The sequence below is a fragment of the Sminthopsis crassicaudata genome, chromosome 1 (genome assembly GCF_048593235.1).
Source record: "Sminthopsis crassicaudata isolate SCR6 chromosome 1, ASM4859323v1, whole genome shotgun sequence".
Taxonomy (NCBI): domain Eukaryota; kingdom Metazoa; phylum Chordata; class Mammalia; order Dasyuromorphia; family Dasyuridae; genus Sminthopsis; species Sminthopsis crassicaudata.
In genome coordinates, this window is record NC_133617.1 from 272,088,193 (window position 1) to 272,114,589 (window position 26,397).

The 26,397-nt window shown below is 34.1% G+C and overlaps 1 protein-coding gene across 2 annotated transcripts in view; it reads right to left on the bottom strand.

The window, feature by feature from the left end:
• Window positions 1-8,596: 8,596 nt before the first annotated feature.
• Window positions 8,597-26,397, bottom strand: part of CYP7B1 (cytochrome P450 family 7 subfamily B member 1) — a 249,482-nt gene continuing 231,681 nt past the window's right edge. For both annotated transcript variants that reach the window (XM_074278778.1, XM_074278777.1), the window contains 2 exons: window positions 20,395-20,570; window positions 8,597-10,415 (listed from right to left, as the gene is read on the bottom strand). In XM_074278778.1, coding sequence (XP_074134879.1) covers window positions 10,128-10,415; window positions 20,395-20,570 — 464 coding nt within the window. In that variant the 3' untranslated portion in view covers window positions 8,597-10,127. The remainder of the gene's footprint in view (window positions 10,416-20,394; window positions 20,571-26,397) is intronic.

Below are 26,397 nucleotides of genomic sequence, written 5' to 3' on the forward strand. Positions count from 1 at the left end.
CCAGCTTAAGACAGTTTAACCGAGGAGAAACCTAGTAAAGAATTGTTTTAGTCGGGCGGCTCTGTTCCACAAGTCACATCTCACCAGGGATTAATCTAGATATTTATTTATTTTTAATCTTAGGGAGCTGAGAGGACAGAAGAGGCCCAGAAGACCAGTTCCTGCTTTTCACCTCCACTCCGTCATTGGGCGTTTGCAACAAATTTCAGCTTTGTACTATTACTGACCAAGACCTATAAATTGATCTTTTCAGATAAAAGTTCTCTTACCCTTTTTTTCCCTCTCCCTCTATGCGGCATGTGTGTGTGTGTGTGTGTGTGTGTGTGTGTGTGTGTGTGTGTGTGTGTGTGTTACCTTTGCTGCTTTCATGGGTGACTTAATATCCTCTTAAAGACCTTGTCAGGATTTTTCTTTTAATTCAAAGTCCTCTTACCCAACCCACATAGACCTACAGCACTCTATCTAGTAGAGAGTGCCGAGTCCATTCTTAGAATCGCCGCCCCCCCTTAGAATTTGCCAGGGCTGTTCTCTCTCTCTCTCTCTCTCTCTCTCTCTCTCTCTCTCTCTCTCTCTCTCTCTCTCTCTCTCTCTCTCTCTCTCTCTCTCTCTCTCTCTCTCTCTCTTTCTCTCTCTCCAACCCGGATTACCCTCCTCATCCTCATTCCATCTCTGAATCCCGCGATTGTCCCAGGATGAGTGACATTGACTTTTCCAATGTAATGACTTATGAAAGATATAATCATGTGTTAAATTGAATCCTCCGTTTAACTGTTAATGGTGTGCTCTGGGCACATTTGCGTATTAGATGCTATGGTAACTAATTACCACTAGAAAAAAGGGATAATACACTTCCCAGACTTTGAAAAATAATTATGAGAATTCGCATTCCTGCTAGCTGCGCATCGCAGCTATTTGCTGGAATGAGTAAGTGAATGGGTAAGGGAACTTGTGTGTCTGTAAAGGGCGAGATAATGAATCTTGGTCTAGGAACTTTTCCTATTAAAGTTTTTTTAATGAAAATGTGCTGGGCCTGAGTTTGGGAGCCGGGAGGAAATTCGAGTCTCTAAGAAGTAAGATAAATAAATTTTCTTTTTAATTAAAATGCAATAGTCAGAATAAAATACCTGCATCTTTACGTCAATTAGCATCTTTTTGGTTGCAATTGTTCCGGCAGAGATAAAAGAGCCATTCTCCCTAAGGTTCTAACTTATCATTTAGAGCATCCCACCCCTCCCCCACTTCTGATGGGTGGTTAAAACTTTTCTTTAAAAAAAAAAAATGTAATTGGGTATTCCTTCGACGGAAGCACTGTGTCTGACCAAGTAACACTGACTCTGGGGCAAGACAAGTTCGAAGACAACCTCTCTCAGCGTGACATTCCTCTGTCTCTACAGTCTACATAGATGCCAAATCTTTAAGATCTCATGCCCAGCCAGGGACAGGCACGTCATTTTGCACCCAGAGCGGTAGCAGACAGAGACAGACCGCCACATGATCCGCCTTCGCAGACTTCGATACTCGTACTGGAGAAGGTCAGCGTTGCGTCTTTTATATCTTTTTCATTCCATTCCTTATAGTGCTCTCCACCCAGAAAGATTTCCTTCGCTTTCATGCTACCCTTGGTAGAACCTTCTCCCTTTCTGCAGATGCAGTATCTAACACTAAGGGGAGGTTTCTCCATTTTCCTCAAACTCTCTCTCTCCTAAGTCTGAGGCAGATTTCACGTATTAGAAAACCAGCATCTGAGTGGATTTCCCAGGTTTTGAAGCTGTTTGCTTCTTAAGGAGGACAAGGGCAGGCAAGCCATACTTCGGATTTTGGGAAACCCACCAAGTTCTCAATACAAACTGAGTCTCCTTCCCTGAGGTATGGCATGAGTTGAATTTCCCCGAATCACTAGATTTTGTTAGTGGGATTAGTAGGTTCCAGAAGTCTCCAATTTGCAGAATTTAGGCTACCAGGTCCCCCAAGATTTCCTCTCCCTTGGAAGCTCCCTGATTCGAGTTAAAAGAATTAATACTAAAATCTACATAAAAGATTAGACTGTACTCTCTAACTTAAATGTAAAAAAAAGCACCCCAAAGGGCCACTTTAGCACGTGTGACCAAGAATATAATTACATACACTTAATTATATACACTGTTACTTTATTCCTCTTCTCATTTTCCGAAAGAGTTAAATCTTTCCCAAAGATCATAGTTGCCCTTGTCTTCTCAACCTGAATCAGACATGTAATAAAATATGAAGCAAATTTATGATCTGTTTCAAGCCTTTTATTGCTGTATTTTTAAATTCATATATGCACATATAAGAACTATGATGTGTGAATAATTTGAAATGCTATAGCAGAATGATACATTTTAGATAAAATGTAACCATATCTTTATATAATTGTCTCAGATTAAAATAAAAAAGCAAGATAGATTTCAAAGATAGACCAAACTGAAAAAACTGACAGCCATAAACTGCTAGCCAATCATAAATTAACATCTTTACCAAATGCTAACATGGCATGTCAATGGTTATCTAAAGCAAGGATTGCTTTTCCCTAAAAGTTTCAGAATAAAGTTCATAGATTTAAAATATTCATTATTTTCAAATGTTTCAAACTACAAAAGTTACCATTTTTAAAGAAGTATGATTTCTGCTAAAGAAATGTTTTAAGGAATTTTTCCATTAAATGTTTGCATTGATTCTAACCCTCAAATGAAAAATATTCCATATCATGGGAGGGAGTTAGATAACTTGCAACTTTAAAAAAATTATAATAAAATTCCTCTTATGAAAGTAAGCAAAAAATATTATCCTGAAAATAGAGAATTATTCAAAAGTATAGTTTTCAAAATTTAGGGGTCAGAATTATCCCTTATCCTCCATTGAAACTCTTTATTAAAGTGATTGTTTCAATACACAGCCAGTTTTCCACACTAAAAGAAAGAGTGGAAAAGGCACAAGGTATTTATATTCATTAGAACATACACACATACACACTTCCACTTCCCTCTTTACTTTTGAGTTTGCAAACAATTTAATTAAATATATAAAAAAGTAGTAATTCTCTGAGAATATTAATTTTGTTAAATCAAGTATTGTAACAATACATTAGATTGTGAATACTTCATATGCATGTATACACATGCATATTTCTTGATCCATTTTTCATATATACATCTTTTAAGATGTAACATGTCAGCTAATGATCCTTTTAAAATTGATTACTTAGTGTATGGGGATTTCCTTTTTTTAAAAGTTTGCTGAATTTTATATATATATATATATATATTTGCAAAATACTGGGTATTGCTGAATTCATACTTTTTTTTTTGCTCTCTAAAAATGATAGCCAAAATATAAATACAGTAAGTACTTCAAATATTATTTTACTTTCCATAGACAATTGTGAAAGATTACCAAGATAAGAGAAAGACATTTTCAGCAACACCCCAATCTGTCAAATAATCATAATACTGGCAGTTAGCGGATTTTAATTTAAATAACAATTCACCAGTTCTCAGAGAGTTAGAGTTGTATATTGAGTGAATGTTTCTCAGTATGTTATTGAACATTTCTTTTTATTAGTGTTATTTGCCTTATATTTGTACCTATTTAAAATGACTAAAACATTGACAAAGACAAATACCCACACCTGATATTTTTCAGGACTTCAATTCTTCAAAGTAAATATACATTGTAGGAATTATGTGAAAAAAAAAAAAAAAGATAGTTGATCCAAATGTATTTTTCAGAACTTTTACTTTGTTGCATGAAATGTACTGGGAGTTTCAACTTAAAAAGTTGTAAGCTGTATTTCAAATAATATATATATATATATATATATATATGTATATAATTATTGATATCAAATACTTAAAGAGGAACCAAAAGAGTTAATGATGCTAATAAACAACAACAACAACAAAACCCTAAGGAAAGTGATTTTGAGAGTTGCAAAGTTTCCTTTCTCTATGATAGTGTTGTTTGTAAGATTGGGTATCAGTAATTTTGTGTTTTAATAAAGAAGTGTGAAGTGGAGTGTGTGAAGCAAAGTTTAAAATCAGTACACAGGCATTTCTTGAAATACCCATTTATTTGTTCAATTTAATCTCATTTCAAGATTCAAATGTATTCTAAACAAAAAAGAGGCGACTAATAGATGATCCAACTCACTTTCCATCATGGACCTCTTCTGGGTCTAAAGAGTGAGGCAGATTATCAGTATGGGTTTCTGAAGAAAGCCAAATGTTACAGTATTAAACCCCAAATTATCTCTCGTAGGGATAGCTGGAAGGGTATGTCATTTGTTTTTATTAATATTCTATTAGAGATTTATATTTTATAGAATTCTAAATGATACCCCATTTATTGAATTGATTTACTTCTTTGGCTATTGAGTAATCTCTAAAAATTATTTTGCTTTTGGTTGTATTTGGTTGTTTTGCTTTGCTTTGGTTGGGTTGACCCAACAGTCAAAAATCTTTATCCTACCAGGTTATGCTTAAATGTGTTTCTTGGCTATAAGAGAGGTTCATTTTTGGAGGAAAAGAGAGATAAAGAAAAACTACTGGTATGAAGACAAAGGGCAATCATTTAAAAGACATCAAAGACCAAATTTAATGAAACATCTCTTCTACCTTCTTCAACTCTTTTTTTTTAGAATAGCAGGCTATCAATGACTATAGCCTAGCAAAGTCAGACTAGTATTATTTGCATACATATTAATATTGCTTGTTAGCTAATGACTCATATTTCTTTTCCCTTGTTGCAAGTTAAATAATAAAACAGAGTCAAGGGCTTGTAGGTTTTTTTGGGTTTTTATTGGAGATTAGGACAAATTACAAGAAAAATACACATGAAACTGCTTTTAAAAACCATATTAGGCCTTTGGTTTAAGAGAGATGGCTAAATTAATTTTATTTTATTAATAACTTTCTGGATTTATTAGTGAAATAATTTAATTAGCCAAAAAAGATTCATATTAAAAGTTTTAAAAATCACTTTGTGCAGAGTGGCATACAGACAGCAGACACTATTTTCCAAATAATTAAGTTCACTACCTCTTGTAAATAAAGTAACACTAGACATTCTACTCATAAAGTCTAGGAATTTCCAATGTTACTTTTTTTTTTTTGTTCCTCTTATTTGTCATAAATTTATATATACAAGGCCATTAAAAAACAGCAGATAATATTACAAAAATCATTCAGGTAAGTAATTATTTTTCTTAGCTAATGCCATTTCTCCACCCTCCCATCTATCTAAATATCTTTATGTTTCTAAATTTATCTCTAGTTCAAAACAGTGGGGCACATTTCTCATTTCCCATAGCTTTACTCACAGAAAGCAGTGAGAAAAATAATCATTTACAAGCAAAATTTAAATTCAAACAGTGAGTTTGATTGGGATAATCACTATAAGATAGTATAATACATTGCTTCCAATAATAAAATAAAAAATGTCTTTATGAAATCTATTATCATATTTTAAAAAGTGAAGATTGTTATGAGTCATAATCTTACTTTGAAAACTTTTTTAATTAATATAAAACAAATGTTAATTCAATTAAATGCTAATTGGTAATGTGAGAACCCACTAACTATATTCAGGGGAGACATTTTTTTCCATTAACATTGCTTCAAGGATTCCCACTTTCATCAGGATGGTCATTTCTTTCACTTTATAGGTCATAATCCCTTCAAGTCCAAAAAAAGAGTTTCTTTTATGAGTACCTTCAGAATTCTAGTGATGCTCAAGGCTGGTACCAAGTTAAGAGTCTATTCCCACTGCCCACTCTTGTCATCTTATCCCTAACCTGTAAAGGGCTAGAACTGAGCAAATGCACTTGGATAATGGAGCACGTGAGACTAATTGCCAATTGGACAATTCTCTATTAACATGTTTGAAGGACCCTCTACAACTATTCTGTACTGGCTCAATTGGTGGGTGTGGAAAAGAAGGGGAAGTAACTTGTGTGGGTGGAGTAGGAGGAGGAAATGAGGCATTCTCCTGGTGGTGGAGAGAGAGGAAGGAGGTGTAGAGATTGCTAGATCCAATCCCCTAATGGTGACCTCAAAAGACCAAGAATAAAGACTTTTGATTATCCTGATTGGGGCTGATTTCTGGGAAGACAGAGTTCCAGCATTAACCCAAAACTTATGTTCGAAGTCTTTCCAGCTTTATAGATTCTGTTGGAACTCATTCTCTCCTTAGTCACTTCCATGTTGCATTGAGGCTCTAGGGTAAGGCTTTAAGTGGACACTTATTCCTTGTTCACATGATTTAACAATAGTGAAGAATATGAAAACTTTAAAAATCACTAACATTCAGTCCTTGTTATGGGCTTAAAATTTAAATTAATAAATAAAATAGAAGAGGCCTACTTTATATTTGATTCTGCAACTGATATGTATATTCATCTCTGGGAGGAAAAGATTCATGTTGTAATTTTTTAATCTTCTACCTATTTTAATTACCAAATACAATGGAACTCCTTAAGTTATCTCAATTTACTTTTGCAAAATTAATATATTTTTTCCTGCCTGAAAAATTCAATCTATTTTTTCATCATTTGAATGTCCACAATTTTCACCCAATTTCAAAAATGTGTGGCAGAGTCTTTATGGTTTGTTGAGATACTCTGCCTGAAGAAAGAATAATACCTGATACTCTTTACTGACAAGTATCACAGTTGGAGGAAATGTCTTTTAAAATCCCTCAAGGACTGATAGTTAAGAAGAATGAGCTTTAATAATTTGTTCCAGAGATGACACACAGGTTAGTGCATTTAGTTCCAGAATGTCCAGGAGAGGATGGTGTGTTTGAATTCTGGAGACTAGTCTAGTTAAGTGTGGAAAAATCTATTTCCAGAGGATTTACCACAGGAGAATTAATGTCTTGACCAGGGTAATCTATGAAGACCATTAACTAAAGAATTGAGGATTAGGAGAGGGGCAGATTGTTATCTCTGCTGGTAGAAAGAAAATATAGTGACAAAACCATTAATCTTTTGAAAAAGAAAAAAAAAACAGTTGTTTCAGGATTCTCAGATTACATTTTGTTAAAAGTAGGTAAAGAGGAGTAGTTCTGAGTAATAAATGAAGGTTATTCTGAATTCTTGAAATTAATTTTAACATAACAGCCATCAAATACCTATTTTATTTAAGACTCTGTATTAAGCATAGGAGAATTTAAATGAAAGTGCTCTGATATTAGAGAACTTTGACTAAAAAGACATTTGCAGATAACTATGACATTAGAGGAAGAGTGATAATTGCAAAAAAAAAAAATATGGTCAGGTAGAGTTATATGAAAAATTTGAGAACATAAATGATTTTTATCTGTACAGGGTGAGGGAAGATTGGCAGAGAGGGTTTGAAGATGAAATATATTTTGATAGAAGAGGAAGGCACATAGGTATGGAGAGTAAGCAATTTAGAGACAGTTGGAGGAGTGTACAGTTATCCCTTCCACATTTGGAACTTTCCCCATTTCAGTTTTAATATATCTTGGATTGGCATAAGAAATTACATGGGAATTTTGGGGGAGGTTTGAGAAAGCTACAGATGACAGATGAAGAGCAGCAAAGGACATAGAACTTATGCCCAAATACTTAGCCCACATTTTCAATAAAGACTGTAAATACCACATAAAAGAAAGAATTTTTAAAAATGAGACTTCTTTTCTGGTATGAAAGGAGGGCCAAACCATTTACCTGGATTTCCAAATCACAAGAGTGCTGTTCCTCTAATCTTCCTTCCCCCAAAATATATAGAAGGGATAACTGTATATCTATTGGTTTCAGTGATCTCAGTAAATAAGAGATCATCTTTTGGGATTGAAGTTTACCCTCAATAGAGGGTAGAGTTGAGTGTTTAAGGACATAAGAGAATGCTTGAAACATCCATTGTGAGGAATGTGATACCTCTCCAGAGAGGGAAAATGTAGCTAAGGCTAGCAGAAATACTTTTGTAAGAGTTTGTTATTTCTTTTAGGATAATAAGAGAAATACAGAGTTTGAAAGTACTTCAGTGACCATCTAGTCTAACTTATACTCGAAAAGGAATATACCTGGTAAGTGGCCATCCCATTTTTGTTTGAAAATCTCAGATATGGGAGAACCCACTATCTCTTGAAGTAGCCCATTTCACTTTTGATAAGCTTCAACTAGCAGGAAGTAGGATTCAATCATTCAAGAGTAGGAGCTAAAGAGTCAGATGGTAGGAGTTAACCAGAGTTGTAGGTGGGGTTTAAGGGTATAGAGCAGAAATAACAGAAATTAAGGGATTGAAAGATTGAGGAGGAGGGAAAGCAATATAGCATTGTAGAAAAACAGCTATAATCAATAAATCTAGATTCAAGTTGTCATTTATAACTTTGGACAATTGTCTTTAAGCCTCAGTTTCCTCACATGAAAAATAGCAATTTGGGGCATGATCCTATTCTAGGTATTCTCAATCAGACCAAGACTGGCATACCACTCTTTGGGAGGATAGACAAGAACTTTTAGACCCAAGGTTGGGATGATTAAGGGAATGTAACAGGAATGGGAAAAGTGAGTGAGTAGAAAAAATGGAGGGACAAAATCAGAATTACAAAATAATTTAAAAGCAATTCAACTTTATTATTTTCATGTTAATTTGGTAATATGAGGATTCAAAGATTAACAAAACATTCTCCATTACAGAACTTATTTTATGCTATCTTATTAATTCCTTGCATATATAGAATTTTAAGTTTTTTCTTTTAAATTCTTCTTAACATTTTTTGAATATATTCTTGTATGTCACTATCCAGATAGCTAATCCTTTGAAACAAAAAGTAAAAAAGAAAGAGAAAAAAAAAACAGTTCAGCAAAATAAATCAATGTATCAACAGAATATGTTAGCATATGTAATTTTCCACTTCCAGAGCTCTTCACCTCAGTAAAGAAGGAATTCAAATTCTAGCTTAGTCATTATAATTACAAAGCATTCAGTCTTCCCAATTTATATTGTAGTCAGTGCATATATTATTGTCTAGTTCCATTTTCTTCGTTTTCCTCCATGTTTCTCTGAATTCTTCATAATCATAATTTCTTATGATGCAACAACAAATTATCATTACTTTAATATGCCATTTGTTTGGTCACTTTCCAATTTAAAAACATCTAAGTTTGGATATCTTTGTGTCCCAGTATTTTGAAATTATAAAGAGTACTGTTGGGGGCAGCTAGGTGGCACAGTAGATAGAGAACCAGCCCTGAATTCAGGAGGACCCGAGTTCAAATGTGATCTCAGACACTTAACACTTCCTAGCTGTATGACCCTGGGCAAGTCACTTAACCCCAGCCTCAGGAAAAAAAAAAAAAAAAAAAAAAGTACTGTTATGCCTTTTCTATTTATATGGGACTTTTGTGTCCTTGACACCTGTGAATATATTTCTAGTAGTGGTATCTCCGGGATCAAAGGACTTCTTAGTAATTTTCTTAGTATAATTCCAAATTTATTTCCTGAATGGTTGAGTTAATTCACAGCTTCTTCAGCAATAAGTGAGTTTGCCTATTTTCATCTAGTATCACAAATGAAATATTTTCTCCTTTGATTTATTTTTACTTGTTAATAGTGTCCATTGCTGACACAATTTTCCAGCAATACTCATAGGGATTTTAAATATTGAGTAAAAGAACTACATTTTAATATGTTTGTTCTAATCTGCCAAGTAAAGATAATATATTTGCTCTAATCTAATCATAACTCTGTCACAGATTCTGTCACACACTCATTTTTAAGAACCATAGGTGTCCAGAACACATGAATTTTTCAATGCTATAATTTCTATTATCATATTGTAGCTATAGTCTTAAAATATACATATGGTTAATACACTAAACACTATACTATGCTTAGTCACTTAAGAAAGGAAGACACTCATCAGGATGTTTTGATACCATAATGCCAGCTCTAAGAATGGACTATATCTTTTTTTTTAAACTGGACTGACCAGATGTCTTGACATTATGGAATGAATAAAGTGTGTTAAAAAATAAAACAAGAAGAAAAACAGTTTAATTTCTAGAAACAAAAACCAAAAAGGGGGAGGGAGAAGACATTGTTACTTTGGGACAAACATCTTTTTCTTTCTCTTCCCTTTTTTTAACATCTTAGTTTATATTTAAAGGAAATATCTGATTCAGGACATTGTATACCAAAAAGAATTCGGGAATTGCTGAATTCTAGAGGTTTAAATTCAATGAATTCTAGGTCAAAATACATAAACAAGAAAATCAGTAACTGCTTTATCTCAAGCACTGCTAAGAATCGGCCAGGACATTTGCTGATTCCAGATCCAAATGGTAATAGGAAATATGGCACCTCTTTTCCTCTTTTGAAAAAAGTAGTTTTCTTCTTGCCATCTTCTACAAAACGATCAAACTTAAACTTCTATAAACAACAATTGAGATTGTCATAGTTAGTCAAGTTACATTAAAAGGTTTTTCATTCAATTTAATGTCTGTTTCTTTCTCTTTTTGATTTCATAATCTTTCCTAAAAATTCTATCCATTTCAAGAAGTCAAACTTGAGTAACTGTAAGCAAAGCATAACTTCCCATGTAGTTAACTCAAAAACTAGCAGCAAAATGGTCTCCACGTACCAAATGAAAAAGAAACATGTCTGATTGTAATTATTATTGTTATTACTGCCAATTATTAGTCAGCATTCCTGTAGTGCTTAAAATTTTCAAACAACTTCACATTTCATTTGATTCTTACAATAATCCTGAGAAATAAGGACTGTTATCTGTATTTTACAAATGAAGACACTAAGGCTGACAAAGATTAGTGACCTTCTCAAGGTTATATAGATAATTGACAACTAACACAGATCATCCTGACTCCAAGTTTATCATTATGTGCATTGAGACATCCTGTGTCCATATATGTTATATATATTCTATACAGGTAACTGTACTTAACCAAGTAATAAGAATTACACACACACACAAAGATGTATATAGATATACATATCTATATCTACATATCTATAAATAGGTGTCTACCCATGCACTATACATATGTACACATACATGTAACTGTGTGTATATATGTATATATACACATATATACATGTGTAAATGTAAATTGTGTGTTTGTTTGTGTGGATAGATAAGTAAGTAGGTAGGTAGAGAGACGGACAGAAAGAATGACAGATAGATATATAGACAGATAGGCAGTCAACAGACAGAGACAGATCGGTAGACAACTAGGTAGACAGACAGACAGAAGGATAGATAGATAAATATATAGATTGATAAAAGACTGTACATAACCCCCCTCATCCCTATCACTACCACTGGGCTTCATCTCCATTAGTAGCACAAAAAAAAAAAAAAAAAAAAAAAAACCACACACACAAGGATTCTCTATCATGTTTCCCCTCCTGTCTTTTCCATTTCAGTAATTTCCCTACTCAGGGTTCATAGTTTAAAGGGGGCATAAGATAAGAGCCACTATTAGTATTTCCTAACAGAAGTTAGGATAACTTGAAGGCCAAACGCCAAAGACCTGACCTTGGATTCTGTCATTTATTGTCCCCTTGACCTTGGGGCAAGCTCACTCAATCTTTCCTAGTCTCAGTTTCTTCATCTAAAAGATGGGAATAGTAATACTCACTTTGTCTATCTCATAAAGTTGTTATTAAAAAAAAACAATTTGTAGTTTATCAATGTAAGCTTTTAATCATATTTCTCATTAGACAAGCTTTTGTAAGCTAAATTATCTAACTATCTTTATCACATTGTTTCTGTAGGAAAATACTTTTCAAGTATCATACAGCCAACTCGTAAGCAGACTTTTGGAACATAGACTATTTGTAAGTGGAAATTGCCTGTTAAATTATTCTTAGGACAGTGCTTAGTCACTGACAAGTAAAAAGGAGCAAGAAGCTAGAGAGGACACTGCCAGTTCTAGGCTCTAATTAATAAAGTATTAACTGCATGCTTGTGTGTGTGTGTGTGTGTGTGTGTGTGTGTGTGTGTGTGTGTGTGTGTGTATTCCTTGTAGAGATTTTATTGAAATAAAACCTATTAGGGTTAACTATGTTTAAATCCAGCTTCACATAAGTTACATTATTAATAATAGAAATATTATGGACACAGTTTAGCTTGAGTCTTGGACTTGTCATTTTAATTTTTCTTTGCTGCCAAAATGTGATGGTTCAAATATCACTTGAGTTTCTGAGAAAAGGCTGGGTGACCTTATTTCAGCCTATGGTGAATTAAGCTATTTATTCAATTAGCACACGTGATATGCATGAAAATGGACAGCCTGTACTTGGTCTCTCATTAGAATTAGTCCTGCTCAGTGCACAACTTTCACATGAACTACATAAAGTCAATGCAAAGAAGCAAATCAGAGTGATACCACTGCAACTCTTCATTAAAAAAACAAAACAAAAACAACTCATAAAAACACAAAAACACAACAACAACATTATTGTAGATAAAATATTTTTAAAACCCCTGAAACGGTGGTTTCATTCTTTCCTTGCCTGAATATAACTTATCTGATAAGAGGAACCATTTTTGCAAACCAGTATCTGGTTGATTAAATTCATAATTTGGTCTTGTCAAAACTTAATCAAAAAAATATGGTACTCCATCACTGTGTTTTCTCAGAATCTCTATAAGCAAACATACACACATGCATACATACTTATATGTATATATGCATCTGTAAAATGAACTGGAGAAGGAAATGGCAAACCACTCTAGTATCTGTAACAAGAAAATTCCAAGTGGGGTCATAAAGAACTGGATATACCTGAAAAATGACCAAACAACAACGTGTATGCATACAACCCTATAATTTTGTAATAATAAAGCCTCAAAATCATTTTCAAATCTTAAAAATTAAGTTTCTTCCCATCCTGTGTCAACTTTTTAAGGCTTCATTATCACACAATTCCAAAATCATAAATTTGAATTAAATGGAAGTTTAAAGATTATCTACTCCAATCCCCCTATCTTATAATTATGGAAACTGAGACCCAGAGAAATTTAATAACTTGACCTAGTTCAAATGGATGGTAAATCAAGATTTGAAGTCCAGGATCTTAGAACCCAAACTTTACCACTTTTCCTCTGAAATGAATTGGTCAAAGAAAGGAGAAACTATGAAACGTAATTGTGATTTTATTTGGTAGTGCATTTTTAAAAAATGAATCAATGCCTAATCAGACTTAAATAGTAAATTTGTGAAGCTTTGTGAATGTGTTTTTTGTTTTAAAACCATGATAGATCAGAGAAAAACCAGAAACTTCTTCTGAAAGCATAATATTTTATTAAAATATTTGCTTTCATTTGCAAAGAAAAAATCATTAATTATCCCCATCCCAACCCACAAATTTTAAAAAACTTTGCTTTGGATGATGTAATAACAATAATAAATTCAAGTTTATTAAGCACTTACTCTTTGTTAGTCACTCAGGGATAGAATAACCAGAACAATTCCTGCCCTCAAAATGCTTATTATTGGACATGTACTTTTTTGTGAACTATTTTTTTCTCCTGAGGTCCCAACTTAAATTTTAAGTACTTCTGGTTATCTGTGGATTTACCACTGTATGATAATAGGACATAAGAGAGAGATAAATCTGAACTGACCTTAGAACTAAGAACAAATGTTCACTCTTACAAATTGCATTCTTGGAGCAGCTAGGTGGCACAGTGGATAGAGCACCAGCCCTGAATTCAGGAGGACAGGAATTCAAATGTGGTCTCAGACACTTAACACTTCCTAGCTGTGTGACTCTGGGCAAGTCATTTAACCCCAGCCTGGGGGGAAGGGGGGAATTGCATTCTTTTGGTAAAGCTAAAAGCCAAAGATAAAATATATATATATATATTTTAGGATTACAGCTTTTAGAGGCAGAAAGGTCTTACAAATAAGCTAACTGAATTCCCTCAATTTTTAGGTAAGGAAAACAGATTTATACAGGGAAAATGACTTACTCAACATCACACAAAGAGTACCTGGCATTAGGCTATAATCCTTTGATTTTTGACAAGGTGTTGAAATATAAATTAAGTAATAAGTATGTATTTCCTCAAGGTTTTGAAGTCATACAGGCACTCAGGACATGGCTTAGTCATATTTAAATAGTGAATTTTAGTGAAGCATTATTAATAGAAGGGGTGTCTTTCAGTGACCTTTTTCCTTTAGTTACAAACTTCTAGTATTACAAATATCCAGGTGAAGCATTTCTTTTCTTATTATCCTTCTTCTACCTAAGAGAAGCAAAAGCTTCCTAGTTTTTTTGATCCTTCAGAGAAAAATACCTCTCTCTTTTAGGATGGGACACTTTCCCAACCCTTGCTCACTCCTAACCCCCTAATTCCATCTCTTAACTCTGTGAATAGAAATTTAATCAACAACTTTATCTGTAAATGGCAAGGACATTATTTGCCTTATAGCTCTAATCACCATCCTCTCTCATTAAAATATTTTTCCCTAAACACAATCCCCCAATATATGTAATCTTCTCCTATTTGAATTAAACTCTTTGAGGGGAGAGACTATCTTGTTTACTTATTTAAGGATGAACATCTACTGATTAATAGGCTACTCTGTCCTGATACCTTCATCAGATGAGAATATTTCTCTTGAGTCAATTACTAACACATTTTCAGTATTAGGACTTTCATGATTATGTTACTCTCTTATAACTGTATAATTTCTTTGCATCTTTCTCTTCTATATGTACCTATAAGGGAGAGTAATTTCCAAACTTCTTTTTCAAGGAGGAGTTCATTGGAGATAAACATGGAGCTGTCTGTATTTCTAAGAATCTAATGGAAAGAGTCTCCTCCTAGAATCGTCTTTATCAGATTACCCAATCAGGGGGAAGTACTAGAGAAAAACAACAATAATAACAAACAATTGACATTTTCTTCTTTATTTTAAGGTTATATATAACAAGCAAAGACTTGTTGTTCCTTACAAGTCAGACCAATTCTTTGTGACTTTTGTTTACCAGAATGTTTATGTGCTGATATTTGTCATATTTTTGTATTCATCACTATCCTAAAACACTGGTCTTCTGGTTATTCCATAAACAAGACACTCCATATCTTGACACTGGGCATTTTCTCTGGCTGTTTTTCATTCCTGGAGTACTCTTCCTCTGTTCTTCCTACTGACTTCCCTGATTTCCTCTGAGCCCCAGCTAAAGGCAGCTAGATAGTGAAGTAAAGTATCTGGCATGGAGTCAGGAAGACTCATTTTCCTAAATTCAAATCTAGCTTTAGACAATTACTAGCTGTGTGATCCTGGGCAAATCACTAAGTTAACTGTTTGCCTTAGTTTTCTCTTCTGTCAAATGAGTTGGAGAAGGAAATGGCAAATCATTCCAGGACTTTTGCCGAGAAAACCCCAAATGAAGCCATAAATAATCTGAAATGACTCTAAAGTACAAAAGAAAAAAACCCAAAAAACAAAAACAACCTTTTTTTTTTTTACAGGAAATCTTTCCCAACCCTTCTTAATTCCAGTGCCTTCTGTTAACTATTTCCTACTTATTCTGTATATGGCTTTTTTTTTTTTTTTTTTTTTTTTGGGTATTTATGTGTTTTCATGCTGTCTGCTCTATTAGATTGCAAACTCCTTTAAAAAAACCAACCATTTTTTTTTTCACCTCTTATTGTGTCCCCAGTGCTTACAACTGGGACCAGCATATACTAGGTACTTAACAAATATTGATTGTTTGAATATTATAGTTAATATGAGAAGAAAATGTTGGTTACTAGGTAATAAATTATTTTTCCATGTGTTTCTAAGTAGTCCTAAACTGTCTTGGTTTGGAATAAATGATTATGGATTGTAAGTCCATAGGATAAAGTTTCCCTGATATTCTAGATATCCCAAGTCATCACCTCCAAATGTTTAGTTACTTTGTGAGAGCCACACACTTATTTGGGGCTTACAGGATCCATTTTTCTTTCTGCTCACACGGAGCTTCTTTTTTAATTTGTGAATTTAGAATATTATTTACATTTTCCTTCCAAAGGCAGGGTCATGATAATCTTATTCTAGGAAAGGGCACTGGGAATTTTTTTTTTCCAGACCTCTTACTAGATCTCATATGTAGTTCAAAAATCCTTGGGAAAAATGTTGAAAGGAATTTTACTGCACTGAATCTGTCCTGTGAGTGTGGGTCTTAAGAGCAGAGGATAGATCCTTTAGTGAAAGAGGCAGAGAATGAGTGTCTCAGTTGCTCCTGACCTCTAATTTTGTTTTGTTTTGTTTTGTTTTTTGGCTTTTTTTTTTTTTTATAAAGCTTGGTATCTTAATGAGTACATCTACACAAGTACTAAGCCAAAAAAATTTAGTTGCCCAACTGAGGATGATGATATCATTCCCAGTTGAACCCTGCTCCAAATGTCACATATTCAGGGAAATTCCCTAACTATCATCACATTTTTTTTTAAGACAGAAAGCTGGATTTTCTTTGACTTTAACAATTTTTTCCTTTATTGTCTTTCAGTCTTTATTGTCATTTTAAGCATAAAGAAGATCTTACTTAAGTACTAAGGAAGTAATAACCAGATACATTTTGTAAAATTTTCTTTGCTATATATAATAACTCTGTATTTGGGGAAGGGAAAATTTGCTGCACATGTGAACTATATAAGACCTGTACAGAGTTGGTTATTTGTAGACTTCTTCCTTTATGGCCCTAAGAGAAGGAAGTAAAAAGAAAATGCTTATTTCTTCTGAGTACGCTAGAGACTTATTGAAGATTGTATATATAGACAGTGTGATCAAAATGCACCTGGCAAAGATGTTGAGAATGGCAGATTTTTAAATTGGTGACCTGCCTGATCCATCTTCAAAGGAAATCAACCTAGCAGCCAAAATGTTGTGTCTTATAAGTAATAGAGCAACTTACTCAATGACTATGCCACAGCCTGAATCGGCTTCTTATGGGGAATGCTTTGTACTAATCACTGTAATTCTGAACCCATTGCTCTACAGATCAAATAATTTCAAAGGAAGGGAGTGTTTTCCCTGTGGAAAGGTTTTGCTTTTTAATTTCTTGCTCTATCTTCTCAGTAAATATTCTTTTGTCAGTTAATTGATATTCAGAAGAAATCAATTAGTCAATTAATTACATAGTAGGATGATATTTGGGGAAATTGTATTGAGAAAACATACCAAATAAGGGCTTCTGAGTGATAATACTAGAGAAACAACCCTCAAATGCCTCTGAGAAATCTGAGAAGAGAAAAAAAAATCGGTCTAGGAACCTTAGTTGCTAGTTAATTGTGGGTTCAGAGTAATTTGTAGCTGATCTAACTCCTTAATTGCTGTGGGTCATGTCCAAAGAAATCATATTTTCTATAGAATTAGGTTTTCTTTTTGAGTTAGGATGTTTGGGTTTTCTTTTTCTTTTACGTTAGCTCAGTATTAAACCTGGCTTGTTGATGTGGGTCAAAGATAACAGGACTCTTAACTGAGAAAAAGAGATGGCAGAAATCATTGATCCAGGAACAGTTTTTTCTAACACTTGGTATTTGTAAGTGAGTGCATAATACAGAGCCTCCTTATCCCCCTTAGGAAAATAAAAGAAATGGGATTCCAATCTTTGATGCTAAGGGTCTGAAGTTATATTTGTTCAGGGTCTAGGTTTTCTTTCTGAGAATGGATTTTTTTTTCTTTAATTTTTTTTTTTTATTTCTTCTCTTCTTTGGGGGATGGAGCAAGGAAGATCTTTTAAAAGCACCAAAGATACTGTTAGTTACTAGACTACTATAAGTGATATTTATTAAAATTTATTATCATGTTTTGGTAAGTATGGAAGAATGTTAATTGCCAAAATTGATTTTGAACTGTTATATAAGACTTTTCCTGGGACTTTTTAGAACAATATTTTGGGGAAGAAATTAAAAAATGACAATGCAGAGCCTCAGATTTTTTTTAAGTTTTCTTAAATTCTATGGCAATCATACTATTTCCTTGGTTATACAAAAATCTAAAGGATATCCTAACATATTAGTTCTATATATTAGCTTATAAACTACTGTAAAGGTTACAAAGCACTTTCCTCATAGCTCTACAAGGTAGATAATAAGTGAGTTATTATTTCGCATTTTACAGATGAAGAAACTATGATTCAAAAGAGATTAAGTGATTTGATCAGGATTGAATAGTTAATAAGTTGAGTAGAAATGCCTTGGCTATGTTTTAAAGACAATGCTTTAGAGAGAGTAAGACTTTGGGGTCTGTGATGGCAGAGACAATATAAAGGGACAAAAACTTTATTTATGCCTATTCTTATATCATGTTATTCTCTTCTTTTTAAGTTGTGAGAACACATTATAAGACTGAATAAATGAAAAGCATTTAATAAACCCTATGTGACAAATAAAATAGTGATGTAGATTAAAAGCATAATTTTTAGTAGAAATCAAATTTGTAAATTAGTTATAAGATTGATAGGATAGGGGCAGCTAGGTGGTACAGTGTTGGGCCTGGGGTCCAGCTGACTCTTCAACTTTCTGATAAAAAAATCTGGCCTCAGGAATAGTTAGATGGCTTAGTGTGTAGAGCACTGGTCCTGAAATCAGGAAGACTTGAGTTAAAAATCAGGCCTCAGACACTCACACTAGCTGTGACCTTAGGCAAGTCACTTTAACCTCAGTTTTCTGATCTGTAAAATGAACTGGAGAAGAAAATGGCAAACCACCCCAATATCTCCATCAAGAAAAACCTAAATAGAGTCTTAAAGAGTTGGACACAACTGAAAAATAACTCAACAACAAAGGATGGCCATGTTGGATTTTTAGGGGTAGGAGTTTGATATGACTTTGAGTTTGATTCTTGGAATTAAGGAGAACAAGATCCATTCCCCAACAACCTCCTTCAAGCTGAGTGTATAACAACAACAATAATAATTCACAAATATATAATTTTATGAAGCATTTTGCTCATAAAATCTCTTCTTAAAAGAGATTCCTATTCTACAAATGAGAAAAATAAGGTCTAGAAAGATTGTGATTATGCTCAGTATTACACAAGAAATAAATCCCCAGTTATCATTTTTACAGGCCTAACAGGGTACTTTTCTTAAACTGAGAGTGAGGATAATGACTACTAGACAGAGGTACAGCATCTTGAAGATTTTTCCAAATGCTTTCACAAATATAAATTATCCTCTTTTCTGGTGATTCATCCCAACCTTAACTTTATAAATTAAACTATATTCTAATCTAGTCAAATCCACAAATAACTGACTACTTAGATTGCTTATCTGAAAATGACCCTGCCCTGAACTTGTTTAAGGACATAGAAATCTACCTTTCAGAAATTTCATTTCACTAAAGAGACCACTGACATAACATCTCTTCTCTCAAATCTAGGGAAGAAAGGACCATATTCAATTTGCATGCAGGTGATGAACTTCAGAGGTTGTATTAGAGGATGAGCCAGGGCAGATTAATTTCCAGTCTTGGATATTCATTAACTCTAGCTTCAGAAAAAATACAAGGAGATGACACAATTATACTCAGAGCTTAGAGTCAAAGCAAGTTTTACAAACACAAGTTCACCACACCATATTAATTGATCAAGAAAGGTCAAATCCTTATGGATGAGAGGTAAAAACAAAACAAAACAGAATAAAAAAAAAAAAAAAAACAAACAAAAAGCTTTTGATGCAAAAGAAACCATGCTATTAGTAGCATTTAGAAGAGATTATCCTGATTTAAAGACACTGAATGTGTCTTTAATGTGAATTGAAGTTCACATTATTTAATAATAAATTCCTGTTCACCTGAGTTAAAATCCAGCCTTGAAAACTTATTATCTTTGTAATCTTGGGCAAGTCACAGCCCAGATTGCTCTCCATTTTTAAAAAATCCCTCTTCTATAAGTTTCTAACTTTGTATAATGCTTCATCTGATTCTTACACTTCTTTCTAATGATCCCCTATGAAACAAAGCCTATAATTTATCATGACATTTATGGAAATCAAAATATAATGGTCATTTTCTTTGAAAAGAACACTAGTTTTAGAATTATTATTATCTCTATCAATGTGACAGAATGAAAAGAGGGCTAGATTTGTATCAGAAGATATGGATTCAAATCATAACTGTACCAGTTACTACTATGTGTGTGCCTATTCCAAATATTTTCATTTCTCAGGGCCTTAGTTGTTCATCTAGAAAAAGAGAGGATTAGACTAGATGATCTCTAGGTTTCTTCCAGCACTACATTTATAATCCTATGACCTAGAAAATACAACATGAAGTGGGAAGACTTTTTTTGTTTATAGGAGTAACAAGATATATACAAAACTCCCATTAAAACGCAATGAACTAGGAGGTTAAAAATTAAGTAGCATGCATCAATTGGATATTTACCTCAGGCTGTTCAAAAATTTCTGGGTCATAGTGCAGGAATGGTGGGTAAATGATGATGTTATCTCCTTTTCGTAAATTGACGTCTTCATTTCCTAAATTTAGGGTGATATCCTCTTCACTAAAACGTACATTGGAAGAAATTGAAGTCATTCGAAAGGACTCATTAATGATACTTTCTGTAGTAAGAAAAAAATGAACAACAATTAGTTATTAAATTATGGATGTTTCTTAGAAGGACTACCCAGCTACTCATAGATTATCTGTCTTAAGGATCAATTGGGGAAAAAAAAATCCAAAATGTTTTCTTGCACATACATAGGGACCAACGGGAAGGGAAGAAATTCATGGAAACCAGTGAGGACTAGGAAAGCAAGAAATCAAAAGGGAATTTTTAGACATCATGATCCCTTATATTTTGATGTAACCGGGAGTAATATACCTGACATTACTAGTTAGTTGGAAAGAATCTTAGAAGCTCTAAGCAGTCCTTCGTTTGGAGCAGTAGTCATTCAAACTTCTGGTGAAGCGATGCATCTTAGTAAAAGTTTGTGTCATCTCTTTGAAAACTATTAATATTTTTCAAAACTAGATTAACTGATAAAGAAAAACTGAGGCCCCTAATAGCATAAATCTCCTTATTTTAATGATAAATTAATTGTGATTCAGTGTTGGGGAAATAAGAGAAACCACATCATTCTCAAGGCCTAGATAAAACAATCAGGCTCTATCATGTCTTGGAAGACTCCAGAAGCTGAACGTCCTTGCTTTCCCAGTGGCCTTCACCTTTTGCTCCTAGCCCGACAGATTTTATGGCTAATTTCCGGCAATTTATCCTGGCAGTTTGAGGAGGAATTCCTTTGGGAATAATATGCATAATTTGCATAAATCATTCTGATAGCATGCATATCAGGATGTAGCTCCTGTCTAGGTCTGCATCTTTCTCTTCATAATCAAAACTGACTATTTTTCCTCCAGCATGTATGGGATGGAGTCTAGAATATAAAACCTGATTCCTTCTATTCATCAATGCAAAAACAGCTCCAAATAGTTTACTTCTCACCAAATGATAAGTGGCTGTGTTTATAGTTTACAATAAAACATATGCATGCATACATACAATCTCTCTTTGTGACCAGTTAACAAGGCTCTGTAACCACAGTACTCACAAGTTACATTATTATAGATCACTTCACAGCAAAATCATGTCTGCATAAAAGATAACAAAGTTGGTTTCACTAAAAATTAAATCTGTGTCCAGCTTGCATAATAAAAAAAGGGGGGAGGCTTGAATGTTTTGTCACAGGAGGTTTTTCCTTAAGCGTGCATTTGTCTAAAGAAATGAAGCTGTGGTCAGCTCTGTGTGGCCAGGGTAGTGATTCAATGTGACGTAAAATGAGGTTGTGCATATTCTTTTAGACTGCCTTTGTTACTATAATCAGGCAGAGTCAAATCGGCTTGTTGATGAGGAAGCCAGGAAAAAACACACATTCACACACATACATACAAGAACTTTGGTTCCAGAACATGGACTTAACTGCAGATAGCCAAAAGGCACCTGATACGATAGATTTCAACTGGCAGCACTGGCAACCAAACTTTCCAGGGTACAAAAGCAAAGCTTAGTCCCAATCGAATGCTGGTCAACTTCCTTGAAAAACCCTGTAAGGGGATAATACCATTTTAGCCTGTTGTTGGGAAATAGTAGCTGACATATGTTCTTCCAACAAGTCCAGTTAGGGAGAGTGGAGGAATAAGAAAAGCAAAAAGATCCTGGAGTGTCTTCTGTGAGATAGCAGGTTCAGATTTAACAACCTGAATAACACAGTCAGAGCTTATTGGCTGACTTGCTCCCAGGAAGCATGACAGTCTGGGCCCACTGTGATATCACAAATGACAATTGGGCAAGCATATCTTATGCAGAAGTTAATCACAATAATGGAGCACAAAGTGTGGCTTAGTGGTCAGATCGTAAATGACAAATCTGTCTTACCTTCCAGTACCAGTTATGTATGGAAGGCAAGCTTGGCTTTCGCTCTGAGCAATCATGCTGATAATCATTAGATGACAAAAGTAATGAGTCACATTATGATCAACAAAGGAAAGTGGAGCTTCTGTGCGCCTTCGATGTAACACACACACACACACACACACACACAGTTCTTTTTCCAGAAAGCCCCTATATATGTGTGGGGGGAAAGTGCTAAGCTGAAAGAATGACAAGTGCCCAATAAAAGCTGCAGCATCTACTTGCAGTTGTCATAGTTCAGCAGACACCAGCCAGTGCTACTGACAGACCAGCTGGGCAGCTCAAGAGGACTTCTATTCGGCACCATGAGGAACAGTAAATTATCCAGCACGGTAAAGCAACATCTGTTTCTGTGCTAGTGCCGAACAAACAAGGCAATTTAAAGCATACCAAGGGATAACCAAGCAGCAAATGAACATGACCCTCATTTTTCCCTCCTTCTTACACATGAGGTGCTAAACTTCCTTGTACAAGCTCCATATCATGGAGAAGACAGGTTGCTTTTTGATAAGGTGTTGTCAGAGAGGTTTATTTTTTATTTTTTTTATTTTTTACAGATTTCCAAAATGTAAAGAGAAAGCTCGTAGTATTGTTATTCTTAGAATCCTCCTACTTCTATCTTCACTTCTTTTATACCAAAGCTAGCACTTAGTTCTCAATTCACTCTAAATTTTTTTTAAAAGAAACCCTGTTTCAATATACTTATAAATATTCAGTCTTTAAACCTAATTTGCTATACTTAGTTCGCATGCCTTCAAGCATTTGTCTTCCAATTTCCACTGAATAAATGCGTACTAATGAGAAATAGAGCAAGCTGCTGAGGCAAAACTGGGTGACTTGAGCCTGGCCTGCCACCAGCTTGTGATAGGCAGGGAAATTGAGTTAAAATGAAAAGTCTTGTCAGCTGAAATACAACATGGTAGCCAAACAACAAGCTGTCAATCATCCAGCTCAGACAGGGGACTGTAGATAATAAAAGGTCATTGGGAATCATTAGTTCATTTGGCTTTCATATGTAAGTTGATTTTAATTAAACACAATCTCTATCTTTAAATGTTTTACAAAACTTATTGTGCATAATAGATTGCTAATTTATACTAACATTTAGCAGGTAATGGGGTACTATAATTATTAGAGTGGATTGGAGGAAAAATTGCTATCAAATATGCAAATATTTTGATCATTTACACTACACATCACAGTGTGCCAACAATAGCCATGATGATGATTAGAGGGAGGATGTCTATGCTTTCAGATGAGCAAGACTGACCAGCACATCACAGAAAACAGATTTCTCTTCCAAGCCGGATCTCTTTCACCATTCTGATTCTGCATCACTGTTTTCACATAGCCAGAAAAAAAGCTTTCATTTGATCTCTTTGAACATAAAGCTGTTTTCTGAGCAGTTATGGAATACCCTTGGTGATGTAGTGGAGCAAGAGAACTTTTTGTATGATGGTATACAAAGGCAGAAAAATTTAAAAAATACTGTCACATGGAGATGCACATATCACTTTTACACTGAAAAGTTTCAAAAATTAGGCTGCAAAAACTGACAGATGCTTTTAATTTATTGCAACTTGTGATACCCCAAAATATAGGCTAGGGTGACATAAAATAAAAACCCACATTTCTATAGCCAATTAAGGATTTCAAAGCACTTTCCTTAGAACAACCCTGTGTGGTGTACAACATAAATATTATTAGCCTCATCTTACAGAGGATGAAACTGAGGCTCTAAGAGGCTCAGTGTCATATAACTATTATGTGTCTGGGATGGGTTTCAGAGCTTCAAACCCAAACTATTTCTAAGTCTCACACGTTGCCCATTTATGCCACATTGTCTATATGTAATTATATTTACTGTGACATGAATATACTGTGAGATGAAAATCTTTAATGATTGGTATAAATCTTTGCACAATCTCTTCCACTATCAACACCAATGGATATAGACTATGTAGTGGAAGATGCTGGAAAGGGCAACATCAGCTATGTTGTCATCCTACTAATTCTGTTCTATGTGTAGGCTTAGAATATAGGGGTGAAGGAATATGATATGATGGAGATGGAATCTATATGTGAAAACATTTCTAATTTATTGGACAAAAATATGTCTCCATTATATAAATTTGTGAGTGACAAAGTAGGAAATGAGTACTCTGCTATTTTTCTATGTGTATAGGTGAGTAGAATATGGAATTTAATCAAATAATTTTAAAAAATAGTCCACTATTTGAATACATTTGATGGATTTTAAATTTTGAATTTATTTTGTAATTACTTAAAATTTATTTCATCCTACATGAAGTATATGTTAGCTAGGTATTGTGGGGGCCACCAGCAAGGACCTGTGTCTAATGCTTTTATACAAAGTATTAGATTAATTAATAGAAATATATGATGCTAAGCTGATCATTCCTTTATTACTTCATTCAATTAATATTTATTGAGTGTCTGCTATATGCAGTCTGCAGTTATGCCAATATTTATTATTCCTTGGCTCAGATGACTTATTTGACTAATCAAATGGATTTGTAATCTCATCTGGGAATTATAGCTACTGATGCCAACTGCAAGCCCTCATACCCCTGATTCTGTGTGACTCTGGTCCTTGTCCTTTCAATAATTTACCATTGAAGATCTCCTCAATGTGCTAGAAGAACTTCCTCAACTTCTGAGAGGTTTGTAGATACTGAAGTCCTCTAGATGTTCCTCTTTGTGCATAGGATTGTTCTGACTGCATCAAGCTCCAATACATTGCAAAATCTCCTCAAGAGAGATCTGTAATAACTCAAAGGAATTTGGCCATCTTTACAGGAAATACCAAATGCATGAAGAATGCACATCATCAAGATTTCTGTATTTAGTCAGACCTGAGTTCAAAACTAGCCTCACACCCTTAAAACTTGTGTGGCTTAGACAAGTCACTTGATGCTATCTTGGTTTCCTCTTCTATAAAATGATAATTGTAGGAGTTTCCTTCCAGGGTTGTTAGTACAACAAAATGAGATAAAACATAAAATGTTTTATAAAGCTTAGAGTTCCATAAATGCTATTAACATGCTTTTAGGTGGACACCCTATAGATCACATTTAGTAGGGTGTGTGTGTGTGTGTGTGTGTGTGTGTGTGTGTGTGTGTAGTCGATGACAGACCATATGATGCTGACTAGGAATCAGAGTTGAAAAGGAGAGGAAGATTGGTTTCAAAAAACTGTAGTCTCTTTTATTCATATCAAACTTCCCATAAAAAGTAATGGTTCATCTTTACAGGATTACTTTCTACTGATATTGATTATGGCAGTAAGACATGGATGAAAGTGCTTTTAAATAACTAGAAATGAGTGTTACACAGTGAACAGTGAAAGGAGTAGGATGAATGTGAGGAAGATGCAACATATACTCAATGAAGAACTCTTAAGACAAACAGAGCAAAATATGCTATCAACAAATTAGGAAGAGAAGATGAATTAGTAATGTGGCAAAAATAAGGAATGATAGCCAAAATGCTTCATTTTTATCCTCTAAATGTCAAGACAAAGAGAAGAAAACATCTTGGCAGGTTGGATGCATTCCCTATGATAAAATTTTAGAAAGACAAAGAGTGACATTAGATAGCCATACATAGATGAGGTACAATTTTTATTGTATAATTGTATTGCATAATTGGAAGTAATACCAGAATAAATGAAATCATAGATTGATTTGAATATTTATGTAAGTTATAATCTACACTCAGGGAATGGGGTGAAGTCTTTTAAAAATTCAGAGATAAATATTTCTACATTGTGATGTCTAATAACTTTTTGGAAAGCATTGCAATTCTCATTATCATCTCCATACTGAAGCACTTACACATGCTTTAAAGATTCAGACTATACAGGGAACTTTAATTGACATCAAAAGACTGTGTGATGTTAACTGGCATCCTGTTCATGTAAACCCTAATTCCAGTAATATCCATATGAATGATTTG